This window comes from Drosophila nasuta, chromosome X (genome assembly GCF_023558535.2).
Source record: "Drosophila nasuta strain 15112-1781.00 chromosome X, ASM2355853v1, whole genome shotgun sequence".
Lineage (NCBI taxonomy): Eukaryota > Metazoa > Arthropoda > Insecta > Diptera > Drosophilidae > Drosophila > Drosophila nasuta.
The window spans coordinates 12,426,915-12,451,570 of NC_083459.1; the positions used below are offsets into that span (position 1 = coordinate 12,426,915).

Below are 24,656 nucleotides of genomic sequence, written 5' to 3' on the forward strand. Positions count from 1 at the left end.
TTATTATTATTATTATCATTATCATTATCATTATCATTATCATTATCATTATCATTATCATTATCATTATCATTATCATTATCATTATCATTATCATTATCATTATCATTATCATTATCATTATCATTATCATTATCATTATCATTATCATTATCATTATCATTATCATTATCATTATCATTATCATTATCATTATCATTATCATTATCATTATCATTATCATTATCATTATCATTATCATTATCATTATCATTATCATTATCATTATCATTATCATTATCATTATCATTATCATTATCATTATCATTATCATTATCATTATCATTATCATTATCATTATCATTATCATTATCATTATCATTATCATTATCATTATCATTATCATTATCATTATCATTATATATATTTATTATTTATTTATATTATTATTATTATTGCTTTTTATTTCATCTCTTTTCATAATATGTACTTATTTATATGTATATTATTTACATTTGAGTACTTATTTAATATACATATGACAAAAGGGTATCTAGTCAGTTGATCTGTTTTTTAACTTCCATCTCATTTAAAATGTTGTTATTCATTCAACTAAAACCGAAAGCAATTTTAAGTTGAACTTGAAGAAATAACGTAAAAATAAGTCATTAAGCTAAAATCATTATCTAATTGTGTTTATGCGCAAAACTTCAACTATGAGTAAGAGTATTAATGTTCGTTTTTTATTAATATATGTAATTTGTAGTAGCTGTTACTTATTTTTTTTATTAGTTCATTTTTGTAGCTTAGAATTAAATTCGAGAGTACTTGAATGAACTTTTGTTTTATTCTTTATCTATTTGTTTGCTTTATTTAGTATTTTTGTATCACAAGTTTGAAAAGGTTTTAAAAATAAATTTTTTTTTTTAATATTATGCATAAGAAATTAATGTTAATAAATTAGTTATTGACTATGCGAACACTATTTACAAAATATTTATAATACAAATATTAAAACAACAGGACAATTGGAATTCTTCTATTTAAACAAATGAATAATAAAACAAAAGCACATATTTTAGGGGAATTTATATTTAAAAAGACATTTAAAAATTGTTAAATATTTACATAATATTTACATTTCATGTTTCTTATTAGTTAGTAAATAATTTAAAAATTGTTGAATATTTGCATTCCATCTTTCTTTTTAGTTTGTAAATAATTTCTTGAGTAAAACTCAATTACAGGGTATCAAGCAGTTGAGCACACTCTGAAGCATGCTTGTTATTATTATTTATGGATGTGTTAGAAAATAATTTCTAGACAATTGATTAGGTAAAAGACAATTACAGGGTATCAAGCAGTTGAGCACACTCTGAAGCATACTTGTTATTATTGTTATGGATGTGTTTTTGTTGTGCTAAAGTATGATTAATTGATCAGAGGTTATGCAGCGCACTTTAACACATTTTACATGCTGTTCTTTCCCCTCCCATTCCCATTCCATCCCGTTCCATTCCATACCATCCCATTCCATCCCATTCCATCCCATTCCATCCGTTCACCCCTTTCTGGAAGCCATTCCACGGTATCTAGTATTTGATAACATGCCATGCACAGTTAATTTGGCTACAACAACTCAACACAACTCTTGCCACAGTCTGTCTCCAATTGCATCTCCAATTGCAGCGCGTTGCGTTGCGTTGGGAGTGGGGGGGGGTGAGGCAGCAGGACGAAACAGACGAAGGAGAGAAAGAGAGAGCAGCTGCCTTTGCTGATATAAGCTGGCAAATGTTGGAATGCGAAACCTTTTGCGAAAGCAGAGCCTTCTTCTTCTTCTTCTTCTCCTCCTTCTTCATCTTCTTCTTCTTCATGTGGAGTGAGGGCGACATGTGGCACACAAATACAAACACGAACACAAAACGCACATCATGAGAGCGAAAACTGCAAAATGCAACTTGAGCATCATAATTAAATTCAAACTGCTTCACAGATAAATGCATACAGAGAGAGGAAGAGTGAGAGAGAGAGAGTGAGTGAGAGAGATAGAGATAGAGAAATCTACATGCAAATATGCACAGAAATCTTTTAATTAAGCATTTTCGGCTTTGGCTATATAATTATTTTAATTCTCAAAGCTGCAATCGAATTATGCATAAATATGAAATATGTTGTGCATAAACAATGCCATATTCAATTACCATGGAAGACCGCATTCACGTTGAGCATGCTCGACACCGAGATACTTCATTTCACCTCAGAAAAATTTAACAAATAAACTATTTCATATTTCATTCCAGCTCTGCTAACAATTAATATTTTCTTCAAATTTAATAAAGAATTGTAATTTATATAACTAAATATAAATAAATAACTGTAATAAATATATACTAAAAATAACTAAATAATTCGTAAATAAAATCAAAAAAATATGAAAAGAAATTTATTACTCAAAATATCACAACTATAGTAAATAGTTTTTTTGTCTATCTACTTTTATTTACAATCTGTCAATATTAACAGTAAGTAAATTGTATAAATAATATAATAATAATAATAATAATAATAATAATAATAATAATAATAATAATAATAATAATAATAATAATAATAATAATAATAATAATAATAATAATAATAATAATAATAATAATAATAATAATAATAATAATAATAATAATAATAATAATAATAATAATATTAAAAAATATAAAAAAAATAATAATAATAATAATAATAATAATAAATTCACAGAAATAGCAGTTATCCAATGAGTTTTGCTATTATAAGTAACATATTTTCTGTTGCTTGAATTTAGATCTCAGGGAGATCTACTAAATAATAGTTGACATATAAAAACAATATGAAAATATAACAAATTATAAGAATGTTGCTCTGCTCTTTTAAAATCAGTTCCGCTCAACTATTCAGTGTAAATTAAAAACTATAAAATATATATAATAAAAGATAGTAATATAAAAAAGGGAAGGAAATCTAGTTGATGGGTAGAATTAAACTACTATAAAGTAAATATTCTTGTAAATAGCAATGAAATCAAAATATCATTGAATTACTTATTAACAGAATAGAACAAATCTTAAATAAAACCGTTATGTAGATTTGTTTCTGTCCTACTGATATTTCAATGTTCACAGTACGTTCTCCTGAATCAAGTATCATAGTAGATTATATATAATATATAGTATGTGCACATATATCAATTATTCGAAAATATCACTTCCACTACCTATTTATGTATTTATTTATAATTTATAATTTTTTTTCTTTATAATTTCTAAAAATTTGTTTGCAATTGGATAAAAATTGTTGAAGTTTATAAATAATTCTTTTGTATGAGGAAAAACGCCTGATATGGTATATTTTGAATGTAATATTATATCAATATACTAAATGTAGCATTTGGTATATTTGAAGAATAATACTGCATTGTTATGTTTATTCACAGACAGTGGATTTCTTACTTGTATATATATATATATATATAATAAAAATTCCATTCCATTTCTGGTGTTACAAACATTATCCCTACGCTATCATACCCTTTAAATCTGAATTCGAGTTCAGCTTAAAATGCCATTGAATTCCATTGCATTGTTTTAGCATTTTGCCTAAGCCGCTTAAAAGTATGCTATGGAAATTAGCCAAGACACAAACCCAAATGCAGAGCAGCCAGCAATGAAATAAAAAAAAAACAAGAAAGCTACAGTCGAGTGTGTCCGACTGTGAGATACCCGCTACCCATTTTGAATATAAGCAAAATGTTCTGGTATTATTTTCAAAATATACCGAAAATACTACAAAAATACTAAAAAATATATACCAAACGGTATACTTATTATATCGATATAGTACCACATTCAAAATATACCATATGCGGCACAACATACCAGATTGTCGGCCAAACAAAAGTATTTCTTTAATGGCTTCTACAATTTGCGAGGGCGGAAGTGGGCGTGTCCCAAAAAAACTTGATTTATGTGTAACAAATGCTGTCGCAAAAAATTATAGGTCTATCTCTTATAGTCTCTGAGATCTAGCTGTTCATACGGACAGACAGACAGACGGACAGACACACAGACGGACGGCTAGATCGTCTCGGCTATTGATGCTGATCAACTGTATATATACTTTATAGGGTCGGAGATGCCTCCTTCTTATAATACCCTTCTACTCTATGGGTAGCGGGTATAAAAAAAAACAAGTTATTTATATTTTATATAAAACTGTATTAGTGTCCTGCTTCAGCAATAATAAAGATTATAAAATTAGTAAAAAAAATAATAATAAAATAAAAAAAAGGTGTGTGGGTGTGTGTGGGTGTGATGGCAAATATGTTCTTAGGCAGTGCGAACGCCGCGCAACTCTTTGTCGGCCTTCTTGAGGGTGACAAAGTTGTTGAGCTGCTTGACGCGCAACTTCGACCAGACCATAAAGTTGCTGAGACCCAGAATGGTGGCGGCATGGAGCGCTGCGCCCTCCGGATAGAGGACAGTGGCACAGCCCAATCCCGAAGGCAGATTCAAGCTGGACCACGCATCCACTTGCATGTTATCGGACTTCACGGGCGGACAATTGATCACCGGATAGTTGGTGTTGCCCGAGACAACGGGCCCGAGGCCATTGGAGCGTCCAGCGACAGCGATAAAGATCAGATTGCTCAACACCGATTCATATTCGCGGACAATGCGCAACGTCTCCTCGGGTCCCTTGTGTGCCGACGTCACACGCAACTCGACATTGAGTCCCAACGATCGGCAACTCGTTGCGATCTTCTCGCTGTGCGATGTATCCGATGCACTGCCCATGAGGACAACAACCAAATGATCCTTTCGCGGCATAATGTCGGCCAACTGTTCGGCCACCCAGATGAAATTGCGCTTGACCGCATCGAGATCGGTGCTGGTCACCGTTGTCAGATTGCGATACACCTGCTTATCGACCATCAAACGTTTGTCACCAGCGGGCCACAGACGCCACGAATCGGAATCAATGATGTCGGCCAACAGAATGTTGCCATCGGCATCCACACCGAACTCCACCTTCATGTCGATCAGTGCACAGTTCTTTGTCTGCCAGGCGCGTTCCAATATCTCGAATACCAACAACGTTGTCCGTCTCATGATGTCCACCTCATCCTGACCTGTGATGAAACATAAATGTTCAAAAAAAAGTTCTGGATTTGTCTGAATATATTTCTGTGTCTTCTTCAATTACCAATTACGAGGCCGTTGAGTTCGAACTTGGCCGAAATGATTTGCTCGTCGCTCCACTGAGGATCGTGATTGGCGTCGTCCTTGAAGAACGTCTCCTGCTTCGGTGGCGAGAATCTGCAAGGAAACATTGAGAGTTGTTCTACATTCAGGAAATTTCAAATTGCAAAAACTATAACTAAAATACTAAAAGTATTTAATATAAAATTTCATACTATCGTCAGAATATTATTGATTAAAGTAACAGCAATATGCTATACAAATTTAAAACATAATTCGTTAGTATCGATAGTGTGAGAACTATCGATAACACTTGCAACTATTGTATATTATTGATTAAAGTTACATTAATATGATATACTAATTTAAAACATAATTCGTTACTACTGATAATAGTTATTATTTTCTATGAATACTATCGATTAAAGTTACAGTAATATGCCATAAATATTTGAAATATAATACGTTACTATCGATAGTGCCAGAACTATCCATAATCATCGTCAAAAATCTTGCTACAATATTTATATTTAATCATTTAAATTGCTGGTTCAGAAATTCTTGGTAATAGATGAGGAAAAGAACATGACAACAAAGAGTTCATAGACTGGCATATACTATTGATAGTCAAGGTTTAAAAAGCTTTAAATACAATACCTAATTACAAAATTAGCAACTATTTTAATAGAATGCTTTTGAAGTAAATAAAAAACATTAAAAGAAAATGAAAACAAATATTAATTGTTTAAAATGTTATATACATAATTGTAAGATAATCTACGTTATCAAAATTATTGTTATTTTATTACTCAAATGGACTAACTTTTAGTTAATTAAATAAACTTCCAAATGATTATAATTAGCTGCTGATAAAGCCAAATTTTTCAAAGCATTTATATAGATTTTTGTAATTATAAATCAAGTATCTAATGAAAAGGATGTGTTTTTATTTGAATCAAATGGTTTGGTTAGTTTAAGTACAATTAACCTTGGAAAACTATACAAAGAAAGCAGAAATCTTAAAGAAATTTTTACCTACTATTGATGTAACACATATTAAAAAAGTGATAATACCTAGAATTCTTTAAAAATGAGTTAGTTTCCTAATTTTAAATTACAAAGTAATTTTTAGTTCAAATATAAAATAAAATTAATTTTAGAAAAAGTTTAATATTAAATATAACCCTCTTTCGAAAATTTTGTGGTTTTAGAATGAGTGATAGTAATTGTGTAAGTAGAGGAGGAAGGTAAAATTTGTTGAGTGAATTAATTAATGAATTTCAGAAAAAATTCTCAAAATTTTGAAATTACAAAAAGTTTTCTTGTAAATAAAAGTAAATTTCACATAAAGTTCGCGAGTAAATTTGTAGACTTATTAAAAAAAATAGGTGAAATTTGAAAAATTAATGAATTTAAGAAAAATTTCATTACATTTTGAGTTTAAACTTTTAGGAAATAAATTTGAGAAAAACGTTTAAATTTGTGTTTATATATTATATTCTACGCATATTAAAAGAATAGGGGAAAGTTGAATAAAAATTTAATGAATTCAAAGAAAAAGTAAATTGAATTTCGAGTTTATATTTTTAAGAAATAAATTCGAAAGAAAAACACATTTAAAATTAAAATATATTATATTCTAGGCATATTAAAATAATATGGTTAATTTTAATAAAACTTTAATGAATTCAAGAACAAATAAATTAAATTTGGGATTTTATATTTTAAGAAATAAATTTTAAAAAAATTAAAATTATTTCAAATTTATTAAACAACTAGGGGAAGTTGAATACAAATTGAATGAATTTAAGAATTAAATTAGTTTAAATTAAATTTCGGGTTCATATTTTTAAGAAATAAATTCGAAGAAAACCTTATTTAAAACAAGATAAATATTTAAATATTGAAATCAATCTTAGATAAAGGCTTTTAGCAAAATTCAAATTCTAGTTCGAATTAAGTTGATATATGAGTAAGAGGAGGATGAGGAGGTGGAAGTTGAAGAGTTTTAGACAATTGAAGCGAATTGCGGAATTTTTGCACAAAATATTATTGCGGTGTCGTGGTTTCTTATCACCGCATCACCGCATCAACGACCTGAATGCACAGCGCATCAATTGATATTGAATTTGTTTACGGCAACAGGAACATTTGGTGAAAGGGACGGGAGAGGGGGGATTGCATTGATAAGATGCACTTGTGTGAGTGTGTGTATGTGTGTGTGTCGCACATGCAGCAGAGTGCAGCTCACAGTTAGTTGATGAGGATGAGTTGAGTGATAACCCCAAGTGGAATGCTACTGACCTGTAACCCTCGGGCACGCCCACATTGCGCTTGAGGAAGGAGCCGGTTGCCAGGCGACGTGTAACCCATTCAATTGGTATCATTGTGCATTTGCGGGCAATGAAAGACTTCGAACCGCAAGATTTCACATAGGCGGTGCGTACGCCTAAGCGAGATAGATATATGTAAATACATACATACATATAATGAAAACAGTTTAAATTCACATATTCTCAAAAGCAACTTACCCGCCTCGTTGAGCAACCGAAATACCTGGTAATTGGTTGTATTCGAGATCTCGGCCTTGCCGGCCAAATCGTGAGCCTTCACACCATCGCCAGCTGTGATGCGATCCTTGCTGAGCAGCAGACAGAGGCCAGGATGTTCGGGTAGATCGTAGACTTGTTTCGTTTTGCCCTCGATCAGCACATTGCCCAGCTTGTAGCCCTCAACTGTAGATGGCGCTGTTGTTAATCCACATGCGCTTAATGGCACACAAATACAAATTCAACTGCAACAACAACACTTACTTGATGTCAACGTTGGTTTTATTGGTTGTGTGGTTTTCGCTGTGGCTGACATTGTTGTGTGGATTCTGTTTTCAGTCGTCGCTAAATTAGCTTCAATTTACAATTTGCGTGGTCTCACGTGTTGTCCGTGTTTTGCTCGATACTCACAGCAAAATTATTGAGTACTTCTCCAAGTTAAAGCTCCAAGCCAACTGTGTGCTCGCAAACGATTAGCCGACGATTTTATGTGCTGATGTTTGGGAATTGCTTATCGCGCTACACCAACACACACACACGCTCACACATCGTCTCGATCTCTTGACTTGACTGCTAGCAAGAACGAGTGTGAGAACGAGACAGCGCTATTAACAGCAGAACGTTACTGTTGACATTCAAATGCTGCTTGGCACGGCGTCAAGTCGTCGCATGTCACACTAAAAAGAAAGGTTGTGAGCTCACTTAACCACTTAACATTTCTATGTTAAGCTGTCTGTCGACTGTTAACTGTCTGCTGCATACAATATTGAAATGCAATTACTTACAGTTTGGAAGAATAACAAATTTGTATTATTGTTGTTTGTTATTTGCTTTTGCAATCAATGTTACCTACATTTGCAGACTTTGTTAAGGTTCAAATTACTGCATTATGTAAACAATTTCGTAATACGATTTATTTACACCGATCTAATGGAAGTGTGTAGAAATTGCATTTACCATTGCACTGTGCGCTTTAGACGTCCGGCATTTGCCAACATCTCAGAGATTAATCCAGATTATGTGCGCGTCATCATTTACAATATGTATGTATGTATGTGTGTGTACGTGTGTACGTTTGAAAACAAAAATATTTTTGTTATTTTTTTTGCTACACGTTTTCCGCATCTCGAGGACAGGGATTGTCGTCAGGGCGAGAGGGGAGTAAGAGACAGTATTCTGTGGTTCTCTGGTTGCCAAGTGCAAGCAAGCGAAAAGAAAGGCTAAGTTATTGGACAACTGGCAAATTGTTTTTATATGCTCAATGTGAGAACAAACATACACTCATGTTACGATTCGCTTTAGCAATATTTGCTTGCATAGCAATCTATACATCTATAATTGTAAGAAGTGATTGGAGTAAACAAACTATTGATATAAAAGCAAAATTCATGAGTCACACTTTATTTGTGTTTCCTTTCATTATTTGAATTGCGCGCTAGCACTTAGCGGAGACAAGAACCATTCAATCAAAGCCACAGTAATGTTATCGATAACTGCGGTGCATTTGCTATTGCATCACTATGTGAAGTGCACATTTCAGAAGGAATTTAACAGCGCCCTTTGAGTTAACATTAAGACCAATGTTATTGCGCTTGCGAATCTTAAACTTGCTATCAATTAAGAAACAAAACTTTACTTTTGAATGGAAATTTGTAAACACAATTCCTATTGGAAAAATACCAAATGTACTTTATAAGTATTTTTCGCCGTTTGCTGTCATTTATCAACAACGCGTTTGGGCTTTTTTTTGTGTAAAATCCCAAATAAGCAAGCTGTTCAAAATGTCGCGCCATTTAAACGCCGTTTGCAAATATACCACGTGCAAAGTGTGACCAGTCCACATTTAGCGGGCTTGGCGATAAAGCGTTAATTTTGGATTATTAAGCTGCGGTCACGTTGGCTGTAGGAAGACAAATTGTTGTTGTTTTTTTTAGCCGTCCGTCGCAGAGCAAGCACCGTCGGTAACGGAAATTCTTCTTAACATTTTTCGCGCTTTACGTTCTGTACGGCGCCCGGTCGTCGTCGTCGTCGTCGCCGTTGCTGCCTCCCCGAACATCGACAAGCGCAGCGGCGTCGCATCAAGCACACACAAAAAAAAACGTAATCCCTTTTATTATTTTAGCGCAAAAGAGAGCAAGAAAAGCAAGCAAAAAAAGAACCAAAACGAAACTAATAAGAAGAAAGGCAAAGAAAAACGCTGCATGCTTTTCTTATTGTTGTTGTTGTGCTTTTCAGTTGAACTAAATTTGATGCGTCGCGTCGTCGTTGTCATTTAAGCTTGGCTGGCGCGCTTTGTTATTGTTGGTTGTCTGTCGTCTGTCAATTGTATTATATTAAAATTACTTTACTTAATTCTGTGTATTTTATGCGCCTCCCTCTCTCTCTCTTTCTGTGAACGTGCGGGTGTGTGTGTGGAAGTGTTTGTTGTTTGTGTGTCCCGGCTGCGAAAGTCAGAAGCCGCAGCATAAAGAATCTGTCGCAATTGCAAGACCAACAGAAGAAGATACAAAGAATGCAGAAAAGACGAAAGCAAAGCAAATAACAAGAACAATTGTTTTGCTAATTATTTTTATTTTTTTTTTGCGGTGTTCTCAATTAATTTTTTTGCTTTGTTGTGGTTGTTATCCTTATAGCGTACGCACTCTCTTGTTCTCTTGCTTTCGCTCTCTCAGCCGCCTCTCTCACCAGCTGCGCGCGTGTGTGTGTGTGTGTTGTGTGTCGTTGCCTTTTGTTGTTGATGTGCTGTGTGCCAAATGCAACCCCTCTGTTTAGTTGTTGTTCTTGTTCTTACAACATTTTTTGGCTTACAGTTATCCTGCTGTAAGTTTGCGTGCGTTCGTGCGTGTGTATGTGTATGTATGCGTGTATTTACATTTGTAGGCGTGAGCAGCATGCACAAATAAATATGAATTTTAAGATTTAAAGTTGGATCGTTGGTTTGTAAGCGGATTCTAGATTGCAAATTGTGTGTGTATGTGTGTGTTTGTGTATGGAGAGGGGGTCATCGCCCAAACCGGCGTCGTGCGTCGTGAAGGCGCCGCAAACTAAACTCATAAATTTTACAATAGCAGCAGCAGCTGCCATGCAAATCTGCAAGTGTTCTTCGTGGTTCTTATTCTCTGTCTCTCTCCCCCCCCCCCATCCCACAAGTCAATATTCGTATGAGGTACGCGTTTTTTATACCCAATGCCTGTAATATAGTAGGGTATTATAGCTCAGTGACAAGCGAAACTGATAATGGAAAATAAGGATTATCTTTTTTTATAAATTTGGTGAACTAATTTTTTCTTTTTGGCGAACTATCCATAATGATAATCCGTAATAAAAATAATTATTTCAAGTAAGTCAATAAGTTTTAGACCACAAGCAGTATTTTCATGGAAAATGAGGAATAACTTTTTTATAAATGCCACCGAAATTATTAATGTTTTCTTCTTGGTGAAATATTCATAATGAAAATAATAATTCCATTTACTTGCTTTCCTTTTTCAAGTATTTCAAATTATATTATTAAAAATTAAATAGCTAAAAGGCAGCAGACATAAAAACTTACTTCAAATAACTTCATTAAAAAATTCAGGAAATTCTAATTTATATTTCTATTGTCCGATTTTGGGGTTTATTACTATCAAACCCTGCAACTTTACCTTCTTAACTTTATTGTTTATTGACTATTTATATATTTGTGATATATATAAAAAATAACTTTATGGTTCCTGAATAAATATGAATTCAAATAATTCTAGAAACATTATCGAGTTGAATTCGTTTGCTAAATTGTTTAGATCACTTCGAAGTTTTTGTTCGTCCTCAACAGAATTAAGTTGCAGGTATTTAAGAGCCGAGCTTACTTCAATGCAGTTAGTTGTCTCATTTATTCTAGTTCTTCTTTAGCCAGCCAATTCGTAGAATGTAGCATTGCATACTTTTTTGGGGCACACATAAAGTTCTTTGACTGCAAACACAGTGTTGACGCCTTCCACACTTCCTGTTAAACTATTAATTATATATGTTGTGTGGATAGTACAATTCACGATACCAAAACAAATTTTCTCTTCTCTTGGGAATAATTTGGATACTCCTCCATTCAAGGCTTTTTATGGTTTTTTTGAGCATTGCTCACTCAGTTGACAATTGAATCTTCCATGAACTGGATTCGACCAGAATGTAGGGTAAAGTCCAAAGAAATCATCTTTGCGCAGCTTATCGATAAAAAAAGAAATGGGGCATGGCAACTATTTAATACATTTCGAGAAGTGTATTGATATTAAATAGTATTGAGTGTGTAATAATCATAATCATTAACATTTATGATCGACTATTAATCAAAGTCGCACTATCGTTGTGGGATCGCATATCGCATCGTAGGGTATTCCAATTAATAAAATACTCCAATTCTTCAATTATGTCGCCCTCATAAAGAATACATATGTATGTATGTATGTGTGTGTGTGTGTTATACACAACATGCCAAGTTTGTTGTTGATTGTTGGTTTGTTTTGCTTTACTTTGCTTTGCTTTGGGTTGTTAATTTAAATTGATTTTTTGTTGTTGTTGTAGTCGTTGTTGTTATTGTGTTCTGCATGCATACACATGAGTTGCAGCAGTCGCCAAATAACAGCAGAGGGCAAAGCATACGCCGCATAGCACACGCAAAGCCACCTCCCACAACTGCATTGACCCTCCCCCTTCCACCCAACATATTGTCCACTCACACACTAAGAAAGAAAGAGCGAGAAAGAGAGAGAGAGACACCGCTGTCCACTTAAATGTGACAACAATCAGAATGGAACACTGCTTGTCATGATTTGTGGTTGACTAACACACACACACACACAAACACGCCACTCATACATAAGCTTATGTGATTTTAACTTTCTTTTCGCCTTTTGCTTCATTGCAGCTTAACATACACACACAAACAACAATACATACATAGATAATTACAAGAAGACTGCACCGTTCTGCCTTAAGCGTCGACGTCAGCAGAGAGAGAGAGAGGAGAGCCAGAGCAGCGAACAAGCAGTGCAAAGCAGTGCAAACAACACGACGGAGAAAACTAAAAAAAAAATCACACTATTGAAAGCCAAAGCAATTCATCACAATGAGCTCGTACATCGAACTGTTGGGATTGTTTGTGCTGCTCATGCTGCCCTTCTTGTACGAGACGAATCACATATTCCGCTACTACTTCAAATTCCTCATCTATTATGGGATCGTATCGTTTAATTCGATCATATTAATACCGGCTTTTCTCACACGCCCCTGTGATGTGCGCAATTTACTGTAAGTATTAAAAACACATTCAACAATTAAACAAAACACCGAAAAATTGCAAACAAACCAAAAAAAAGTCAAGTGCCATAACAAATATATCAAATATATATTTATAGCTAGCAATTGCATTCATAAACGAACACTTTCGAAATCAGTCAAAAGAATTCATAAACTTAATTATATTATACAAGACCGCTGACTTATCTCTACACCCTCTATTAGCCATATAATGTATCCGTATCGTATCGTTTGCCGGGTCGGTCGGTCGTTATAAGTATATACTATATACATATGTATGTGTACATATATTGAGAAATCGATAGGCCCTCGCTTTGTGTTATTATTATGGTTCTTGTTTGCTCTCTTGCGGTTGTCGTTCATATTCTTGTTCTTGCTCTTGTTTGTAGCCAAGTTAAATCCCATAACCGCACCTCAAGGGTAGCCTCCTCTATTTGACTAACTTTGATTGCTTATCAAAATGAATATATAAAACTTGAAGTCCATCAACTTAATACTTTGATTACTCTCCTTCCCTCTCCCAAACGACCTTTAGACTGTTTGTCGTCTAAGTGGTGAGGCAAAAAATTACTCGCTCAAGTGCTTCCCCCCACTTTACCTTACAATCTGTTGATAGTCACAGTTAAATTGCGATAAAGACAACTAGTTAATCACATGTTAGGATAGCAGCTAATTAGTTGTATTGTCCTAGTAACTCTCTTTCGGTATTCTCCCAAACAATTCGAAGTAGGTAATTACTATTCTATTCTAATTTCGAATATTTCTTTGGTAACATGTCAACGGTGTATTCCCTTGTTGATTGTTGAACGAGTTTAGTCCTTCGAAATTATATTTCCTTTGTTCTGTATTTATTTGTATTCCAAATAATGATTGTACGGTTTCTTATCTCTGGATCTGATTGCCAAATTTGTAAAACATTTGAAAAGTATTATGCATTATTTTAAATCAGGAATATGTTTAACCTGATTCGTAAACTAAAACAAACCTCTACTTTAATTTTAGTTAATTGTTGAGAATTCGGTATATTTCGTACATTATGGTATAATTTTAATGTATTAGTATATCGATATACAAATTATAGAATTCAATTTATTTTAGTATTATTTCGGTATGTTAACACGGTATATTTCTTATTGAAAATATGTAGTTCATTCATGTATATTTCATACTTTATGGTATATTTTTAATGTATTAGTATATCGATATAGCAATTATAGTACTCAGTTTAGTATTATTTTGATATATTAATACGGTATATTTTTATTGAAAAAAATTGGTAGCCCGTACTCCTTTTAAACTTGTTCATGCATATTTCGCGTTGTTTGGTATATTTCTAGGGTATCGATATACCAATTATAGCATCCAGTATATTTTATCATTATTTTGGTATATTAATACGATATATTTCTATTAAAAAATATATAGCTAATTCATGTCTATCACTTTATGGTATATTTTTAATATATTAGTATATCGATATACCAATTACAGCACTCAGTTTAGAATTATTTTGATATATTAATACTGTATATTTTTGTTGAAAAAATGGGTAGCCCGTATCTCATTTTAAACTTGTTCATGCATATTTCGCGTTGTTTGGTATTTTTCTAATGTAACGATATACCAATTATAGCATTCAGTATATTTTATCATTATTTTGGTATATTAATACGGTATATTTCTATTAAAAATATATAGCTCATTCATGTCTATCACATTATGGTATATTTTCAATGTATTAGTATATTGATGTACTAATTATGGCACTCAGTTTATTTTAGCATTATTTTGATATATTAATATGGTATTTTTTTTAATGAAAATGGGTAGCGTATCTCTTTTTTTACTTGTTCATTTAAAAAAAAAATGAAGTAGCTGAGCATTTCAACCTACAAAACTTGTAGTGTTATCCAATTCTTTCAACAGATCATGTCCAACTATAGTCTCACTGTCTTTTCTGTCAATGAAACCTTTAAATATCCAATAACCATTTCAATGACACAGATCGTCGGATAGTGATATCAATACTTTCCCCAAAAACTCTATTTCCTTGACGACACTTCAATTAGTAACGCGACGCACTTCAATTTGCGTCAATCTGTCAGTCATTGGTTTTCTTTCACCACCCAAATGCTTATCAACCTTGATGGCCCTTTGGTCACCCTCCTGGGGGTTGGACTAACTAACCCCCATCAATATTAACGAAGTTCATGAAAAAACCAATGAAACATTTGGACACCTGCAGCACAAATTATTGAGGGGTTATCGAATTGAATTGAATTGAATTGGTAACCTCTTCAGCATTTTGGTTCTGTTTGTTGACCACGCTTTGTATACTATGCTGTAAACATTGAAGGACGCTTTTCGTAATGCACTTACTTGCTGGTGCAATTGACACGTGTCGACCCTGCAAAGGCGTTGACTACTATTCTTCTCAGGTTCTCTGACTACGTGTTTTTTGGCCCCGGCAAACGTGCCGTGTGTGCACGCTAATACCAATTGGCCAAGGTTCGTGTTTCGCAGGAGGTGCCACATTGTGTCATACTCTTCAGTTCTTCAGTTCTTCAGTTCTCCAGTTTACACCGACAGCCGAAAAAATCAGCAGCTAAATTGGGTGGTAAAACCGGGTGACGATGTTAGTCAGCTCAGCATATAGATTACTCATTTAAGCCTATAAATTTGTAAAGTTGTTTATTAAACTATCCATATTGCATTGAAGGTCTTTCAAAGACCTTCGCTGTAAATCGATAAATTGGATTTGCACAGGCAAATTTCAAGGATATGTCTTTAACCTTGGCTTACCGATTTGGTTTCATTCCTACCATCGATCTTTAGCTCAAAGAGGAACTCAATTATTGACTTCTCTTCTTGTAAATTCCAAACTAAAATCTTGGTAAATTTACTCTGTATTATTGTTATTTCTTTCACCCATTTTCTAAGCACCTACATGGCTACTAAAACGAAGCAATTTTGCCATAATTCATCTTACTCTATATACAAAGCGAATAAGTGAAAGTTAGTAGCAATATTCCACATAAAGTTTGTAGATATATTTCTTTATATATTTTACGGCATTTCATTCCTTTTTATACCCGCGAGTCATTTGGTAGAACAGTATTATACCTTTGTTCTTCCATGATACAGGCAGGAGGCATCTCCGACCCTATAAAGTATATATATTTTCAATCAGGGTCAACAGCCGAGAGTATATAGCCGTGTCCGTCCGTCTGTCTGTCCGTATAAATGCCTAGATCTCAGGGACTATAAGAGCTATGATTCTTTTTCGACAGCACTTGTTAAGTTTGCATGCAGATCATTTGTTTTAAATTTTTCCACGTCCATTTTCGCCTCCGCAAATCGATAAAAATCGAATAACAAGCGTAATTTTTAAGCAAAGCAATAATACATACAATAATAACTAAAGTCTTTGAGATTCCTAAAAATGTGATTACGATCAGATACAAATTGTAGAAGTTATTTAATAAATACATTTGGATAGGAAAAACGCCTACTCACTACGGGTCATAGTTACTTTTGCTGACAGTCTGGTATATACCATATATACCATATATCAATATATCAAATATATCTTTTAACATATTTGTGGTATTTTTTGTATTTTTGCGGCATACTAATTTGGTATATTTTAAAATGAATACCACATTGTTTCGCTTTTATACAACATGGATAGAGGGTATTTCACAGTCGAGCACACTCAACTGTAGTTTTTTACATGCTTTATATGGATTTAGATACAATTTTCTCTTCCTATTGATACAACAAGCGATCCCGTTAAATATAATACTGAAAGGAATGCAATACTTTTCTTTAATTATATTTCTCATCGATCCTACATTGCGATCCTATTAAATGTACAACGGAATGGAAAGCAATATTTCAACAATCAGTCGTACTTCAAACACCAATTCCATAATTTAACCACTTTTTATGCATTTCTTTACTTTCTCATACAACTTGTAACTATTTCTTAGTTTTCCTTTTCTAATCTATTAGCTCTGAGAAGTAGGACTCAAAGAAACATAATGCTGCTCTAATCACACATGCTACAAATACAAATCTAATACTATAAAATTAGTCATTCAATTCTCTATTAAAGACAATGCACTTCTCGCTTTGTTATGACCCCAACGAAATTACTTATTTAAACGTTGTCAGACAGTATTAAATTGTCCTGCTCCTTCATATTTGATTATACAATCCCTCAAACAATCCTCGACTTGTAATCGCAATTGGTTCATAATATTAGTTGTCTTGATGGTTTGTGGTGCATTAGTTGAATGGTTAAATCGATTGTCTGTCTGTTAGCCGTCACATGCCTCGACTTGGGCACAGTCATTAAATCCACCTCGACCACAATTGAGCAACCCTCCCCAGACTGTTCAGACTGTCCGTTTGTCTGTCTGTCCGTCCGTCTGTCTGTCCGCCCGTCTGTCTGTCCATATGGCGCTACCTCGCGCCCCCTTTTTTGGGGATTGCACAACTAATTGCAAATTGCTCGCACGTGTCACCTGTCGCCATATGCTAAGGTAATCAGAGTCGCCCAACCGTCAGCTAAACAATCAAAGTGGCCCCCTCTTCCCCCTTTGCTCAAACTCTTCTCCTACCTGTATCCAGCTGCATGCTCGCCACAAATAGTTTCGAGATCTCATTCATAGTATATTTTCGTATGCATTTGCATTTGCGATTCACTGATTGAGTCAGGGTCAGTGTTGGATAAGGCCAGGCGGGAGATACAACTGTGTCTGTTCCCACTAAACGATCACAGCTGTTGCTTGCCACATGCCCCATGCCGCAGGTGCAGGTGCCACACTCAACAACGATCATTTACAGCGAGTGCCAAAAGATATCTATATTTAGATTGTTGCTTTTTGTTGGCTGCAAATGCGCTCATTCGGTTGCTGCCTCTAGAGGTTTGCTTCTGCAACATCATTGACAATGAAATGACGATCATGTTCTTCCCAGATCAGCAAACAATTCATTCTAGTTGACTCTTCTGACTTTCTTTTGAAAGCTTGAAGATACTCGAGCAGTCCCCATTTCTGAAAGATATTGTTAAGGAGCTATTGCTTGGGATCCATCGACAAATCGAGTTTAATAAGTGCACTCCTAATGTGTTAACCTTTTAATACCCGCGAGTGCTTTGAGGCACTTATTATACAATTTGTATTATCTGACAAACGAGGGGTTTTTTAAGTCAGTTGAATTATATGATAAGGCATTTTGTATCCCCTAAATGGTGTAGAAAATTTAAGATATATTGTTAGTAACAGCAAAAGTTAGAAGGCTCGACTGTAAAATATAGGAGATGGCTCTTTCTGTCTTTTATATACAATACATTTCCTGTAGACACAACGTTATAATACCCTTCAAATTTTATGAATTATTTGCGACTATACTCAAATTTTTTGAATAGAAGATAGTAAAATATAAAATTAATATAACAATATATAAAATATATAATATTATCTATATATCAAATAATGGATATGATTATATTTGATTTATTTTACAAAATTTATAATGAGAAATCTGCATATTTTGAAATACCATCTCATATGTTAAGTTATATTAGTTTGTGTGAAATCTTTATTTTGATGATCTTCCTCTGTTGTAATATCAATCATTGCTTACCATTCCGTTCTATATTTAATAGGAGTGTAGTAGGATAGATGCGGAATAAAATAGAGAATGTTAGATCCATTCATTTTGGAATTTTTTTATATGCTAGTAAAATGAATTAGAAAAGTATTGCATTCCTTTCAGTATTATATATAATGGGATCGCTTTCTTGTATCAAAACCGTATGAAGCATGGAAGTAAACTACAGATGAGTGTGCTCGACTGTGAAATACCCTCTTTGAATGTTGTATAAAAGCAAAACAGTGCGGTATTAATTTGAAAATATACCAAATTAGTATACCGCGAAAATACACAGACAAATTCACAAATATACCAAAAGTCATATTTGGTATATTGATATTGGAAAAGCTGTCTAGTTAATAGTTAATTCTGAAGACTTTAGAATGCACAGAGTGGAGACATTTGCTAATGTTACTTTACAATTAATCTCAATAATATACATACATATGTAATTGCATATTTTGCTTTGCAGATGGGCGAGCACTTGGTGTCATCGGGTGACAGCGCTGATCGGACTGCGCTGGGAGCTGCGGGGCAAGGAGCACCTCGAGAAGGATCAGGCCTGCATAATCGTGGCCAATCACCAAAGTTCGCTGGATGTGCTGGGTAACACAAATTAGTAGATATCGTCGAATTCCAAATGGCAAAACTAACAATTTGAAGTATTCTCTTTTGGCAGGCATGTTCAACATCTGGCATGTGATGAACAAGTGCACAGTGGTGGCAAAGCGTGAACTCTTCTATGCCTGGCCCTTTGGTCTGGCCGCCTGGCTGGCGGGCTTGATATTCATCGATCGTGTGCGCGGCGAGAAGGCACGCGATACGTTGAATGCGGTGAATCGTCGGATCAAGAAGCAGCGCATCAAACTGTGGGTATTCCCGGAGGGGACACGACGCAACACCGGCGAACTACATCCGTTCAAGAAGGGGGCCTTTCACATGGCCATCGATCAGCAGATACCGATACTGCCGGTCGTCTTCAGCTCATACTGTTCATTCCTCAACGACAAGAAGAAGATCTTGAATGCGGGACGCATTGTGATCACAACGCTGCCGCCGGTTAGCACCGAGGGTCTGACCAAGGACGACATCGACACGCTAATGGATCGTGTCCGCGCTCAGATGAGCGAAACGTTTAAGCTCACCTCCGCAGAGATGCTGCAACGCTATAAGCCACACAAGACGCCACCGATATCGTCGCCGCCGATGGTTGTCAATGGAGCCGAAGCGGCTGTGGCTGCTGCTGTGGCGAATAGTTCGGGATACGCGCAGCTGCATGCGGCTGCCTCGTATGAGAGCTACAAAAGCGCCAGTGCCAGCAAAGCGACAATGCTGAAGACGCTGTAGATGCATTCGACAGCTGCGCTGCTGACTAAATGACAAATGCACCTTAACCTTATGACATGTGGTGCACGTATTTTGGCGCGACTGTCCAAAAAACTTTCGAGACTTTATTCGTAGGCAAAACTGCAATGCAAACACACACTCACACACATACCAAAAACAACAACAACAACAACTAAAATGTAGACAAAACTTTAAGGCACACACTATGCAACAACACAACATTTCGATTTCATTCCCATTGACAAAATTATTATGTTTATTATATGCTAATGATTGAGTTGTAAGGGTCAGCTTATATGTAAAAACGTTGTTTATGTTTGTGATGATTCCCAAGTCAATGGTTTCCTCAACAATTTACATTTTAAGTGCCATTTGTTGGCAGAACTATAGTAAAATGTTTTAATTTATGAGTTTAGGAGACATATTGACGGAGCAGAACAATTTAGAAAGTTACAGAAAGATACCCGCTACCCAAATTCAATAAAAATGAAACAAAAGAGTTCGGTATTATACCGCAAAAATACTAAAGTATACCGTATATTTGGTATATCAATATACTACTACATTCAAAATATACCATAATGTATACCGAAATGTGTATTTGGTATATCGATATACTACTACATTCAAAATATACCATAATGTATACCGAAATGTGTATTTGGTATATCGATATACTACTATATTCAAAATATACCAGAAAGTATACCGAACTATGTATTTGCTATGTATATCGATATACTACCACATTCAAAATATACCATAGAGTACAAAAAATATACCAAATTGTCAAAGCAGCCCATATCAAATTATTTCTTGGATAACTTCCAAGATTTCTGTCTCATCTCCATGATGGGTAGCGGGTAAAAAAAGAAACACAAAGTTTTCCCTTTGCTATATCATGTATTAGCATTAAGATCAACAAACACAATGTTGAGGATTCAGTCACATGTAATTTCCATTCTTATAGGAGCTACTTATGATCTCCCAAGTTTTGAAACAATTCCAAATTCCTTTTTTTTAGTATTATTAACAACCAAATCGTAAGAAGCATAACTTCTCAAATTAATGTACGTATTCGTTTTGTTGCATAGTGTTAATGATATGCATAATACTATATAATAAGTATATACCATAATATGTATACAGCACATAAAGCTCTAAACTAAAGTTATAATCAAATATGTATTAGCGAAACATTTCTAACGAATTTCTCCCCACAATTCACACAAAAAATTGCAAGAAAAATGTATTTTTATTACTTAGACATACCGAGATAAAGCAAAGAAACAAAAATCAAAAAAAAGAAAAACGAAAAACTAGAAAAAAAGAGATGTGAAATATGGAAATTGAAACCAAAGCTATGTGAACACACTCTAACTAGCGGGGTTAGGGGTCCAAAAACATGCCCAGAAATGCGCTCAATATCGTTCGATTGTATATAGCCGATAAAATATATTGTATGTGACATCATCTTTTTAGAACTTAACCCAAACAAGAAAACAAAAAAAAACTCACATGAAAAAATCATTTTGAAGAGCGCATTATTCACTTGGCCTGCCGATGTTACACTTTTAATTTGTCTATGTATTATTTACCTATAATTAATACTTTTTTTTATTACTATTTTTTTGTAGTTTTATTTTGTTGATTGTTCTTTTTTTTTGTGCATCCCAAAATGACTTGAAGAGATTTTAATTACATATGTATATGTATTAATGTATTGTAAACAAGTATATTGTATACCTAAAAGATAATGTTCTAAACTCAATATTGTAAATACGATTCGCGACAGAGAGAAAACGAGACAAAGCGGTACAGAGACAGAGAGAGAGACGGGGATAGAGAGAATGCAAATGAGATGGAGAAACACAGAGTGAGAGAATGAATTTCGCTTTGTTGCAGTTTAGTTTAAAGACAAATCAAAACAATTAAATACTAATATTAAAAATAACTTTTTTTTGCTAATACATATTGTGTTTTATTTATCTATTTTACAAGCTAAGATTACTTGATGACTTTATTGTACTATCGATAAAGTCGGAGAGAGTTTCATCAACTGGAGATCATAGCGAACTTTAAGGACTTAAATATGAATAAAAAATAAAAAGGAAAAGGATTCATTCAGTTCATGATATTGCACTTGAAAATCATTTCACATATATTTCAATAACGACAAGAGATGGAATGATCATTTGATTAATTTGAAAATATCAAGGAAAGCCTCTGAACATTTTTTTGCTGCATAAATAAAACATTTTTAAATTTTAAACTAGCGGTTTTATTTACTATTTCTAGTATAACTAGTATATTAATAATAATTTATTATACTGCTGGTTCTATTATTAATATGCGAATTTAAAAATGTAGAATTCATTGCATCAAATGGTATTGTAAACTTCAAAGTTTTCAATTGGTAAAAAACAAGGAAAGCAAGGAAATACAAATTTAAAACTTAATTTTTTAAACATGTTCATCATGAAGAGCTACAGAAAGTATTAAAATATTTTGAGAAGAAATGCATGATAAAGGTAAGGACAAAAATATAAAGTATAATAAGAAAAATTTAATATTTGTAAATCTTTCACAAATCACAACCTCAAGGATTTTCTGATCATTGGAGTCATTTGATGCAACTAACCAAAAAAAAAAACGGCCTATTGACGCGTTCAATGCATGATAAAGGTAAGGACAAAAATATAAAGTATAATAAGAAAAATTTAATATTTGTAAATCTTTCACAAATCACAACCTCAAGGATTTTCTGATGCAACTAAACAAAAAAAAAAGGGCCTATTGACGCGTTCAATGGTCATGAAAGCTTACGCTTAACATCGGCTGGGAGTGATCAGCCAAGCACCAGCAAAAGTGCTGCTCTACTGACACAGAGCAATCGATCTCAGGCAAGCAACATGTTCGCTCTGTTGGACATGGATGATGATACGGATGATGCTGATGAAACAACTGTAGGTGATACTAATGTCACAGTGAACAACGCAGCAGTTAGCAATAATGATAACGATGAGGCTGCTCCTGGACGTAGAGAAAATTCAAAGCCACCACAAATAGTAGTGCACGCAAATAGCCTAAGTGACCTATTTGAACTCATAGATGAGGTTGCTAGTAGAGACAAAGTTATCGTTAAGGTCAATCAAGGCGAAACGATAAGAATATTCCCTAAAGACAGTGATACCTACAGAGCCATTGTGGACCATATGGATAACGTTGGGTTGGAATTTCATATCTACCAATTGAAAACAGACAAGCCGTATAGAATCGTTGTAAAAGGCCTGCACCATAGCACGTTAAACAGCGTCAAAACGGAGAACTTCAAAACTCTTGGCTATGAAGTGCTACAAATTCACAGCCCAAAATCAAGAACAAATACTGATGGTAAACTCAACATCTTCTTCATTAATGTTAAGCCTTGTGCTAACATTACCGTATTTTACGCTGAAAAAATTAATCTCCACCACTCCAGCTATTCACTTCGAAGGCGTGACACTGGAACAACCTACCTCTGCAAAATATCTTGGTATCGTTCTAGACAAGAGACTCATTTTTGCGCCACATTTAAAAGCTGTCACCAAGAACTGTGGCCAAAGGCTACAGAAATTGCGCTGGCTGCTCAACAAAAGAAGCAAAATGTCTCTTCGAGCAAAAAGAGCAGTATACGTACATTGCATAGTGTCAATCTGGATATATGGAATGCAGATTTGGGGGATTGCTGCCAAATCAAACTACAAACGCATCCAAGTACCGCAGAATAGGGTGTTACGGCGAATTACAAACTGCCCTTGGTATGTGAGAGGATCCACCCTACACCGCGATCTGAAAATACATTCTGTAGAGGAGCAGATTGGCAGACACACAAGCCGATATAGCGATAGGTTGCTAACTCATAAAAACAGACTCGCTAGGAGACTACTGCCAGCTAGACCGTTGAGGCGATTGAAGCGTCAAGGGTTCGCCAAAACGTTCACCCAATAGTAAACTTCGCAGAAACACCTTAAACTAATATGAGGTTTGGCCCAAACATAAACATTTCTTTTACCTGTGTTGTTATAGTACAATTTTGTTCTTGCTGTACTGGTTCGATACTTAAATAAAGAAGCTAATTAAAAAAAAAAAAATACATTGTAGTTCAATATAAACATTTTTGTTTTCAGCTGCTCCCCAAAAGCATGCAATATTTTTCTGAAATAAATTGACAAGCAGTGCACTGCTTGGTCATCGCGAAGTAAAAAGTTGCTCAGCCGAAAAGTATGCAATGTTTTATGGACATTTGTGTGATGTGGTTATAAATCATAAATTGTTTTAATTACTTTATATTGACATTTCCCAACTATAATAAGCAACTGCATATAATTTAAAAATTTGTTTAATGTAATTTAACATCATTATATTAAAATATGTATTTGGTGGACCTCGACAGAACCGATTTAGAGTTATAAGCAAATAATGCATTTGACGAAAAACTGCGAATTTTAAGATTAAATAATAAAATTTTGCTAATTAGGCTTAATTGTTGCTTATTGAAATATTATATTTGCTGATAATCAAAATGATCGTAGTCATTTTTATCATTTATTAA

At 34.1% G+C, this 24,656-nt stretch overlaps 2 protein-coding genes across 3 annotated transcripts; one reads left to right on the top strand and one right to left on the bottom strand.

Annotated features, from left to right (window-relative positions):
- Nucleotides 1-4,219: 4,219 nt before the first annotated feature.
- Nucleotides 4,220-8,231, bottom strand: LOC132795380 (bifunctional phosphoribosylaminoimidazole carboxylase/phosphoribosylaminoimidazole succinocarboxamide synthetase). 2 transcript variants are annotated; one of them, XM_060806061.1, is made up of 5 exons: nt 8,024-8,231; nt 7,742-7,957; nt 7,515-7,659; nt 5,215-5,327; nt 4,220-5,140 (listed from the first exon to the last, which is right to left on the bottom strand). In XM_060806061.1, exons 1-5 carry the CDS (start codon nt 8,073-8,075, stop codon nt 4,338-4,340), a joined length of 1,329 nt encoding a protein of 442 aa, XP_060662044.1. In that variant the 5' UTR covers nt 8,076-8,231; the 3' UTR covers nt 4,220-4,337. The 2 variants fall into 2 exon arrangements, with proteins under 2 accessions (XP_060662044.1, XP_060662045.1); XM_060806062.1 differs by having other exon boundaries at nt 7,742-7,945; nt 8,024-8,230.
- Nucleotides 8,232-9,671: 1,440 nt separating this feature from the next.
- Nucleotides 9,672-22,032, top strand: LOC132795381 (1-acyl-sn-glycerol-3-phosphate acyltransferase alpha). The gene is made up of 4 exons (XM_060806063.1): nt 9,672-9,859; nt 12,663-13,045; nt 19,188-19,321; nt 19,395-22,032. Exons 2-4 carry the CDS (start codon nt 12,864-12,866, stop codon nt 20,060-20,062), a joined length of 984 nt encoding a protein of 327 aa, XP_060662046.1. The 5' UTR covers nt 9,672-9,859; nt 12,663-12,863; the 3' UTR covers nt 20,063-22,032.
- Nucleotides 22,033-24,656: the final 2,624 nt, after the last annotated feature.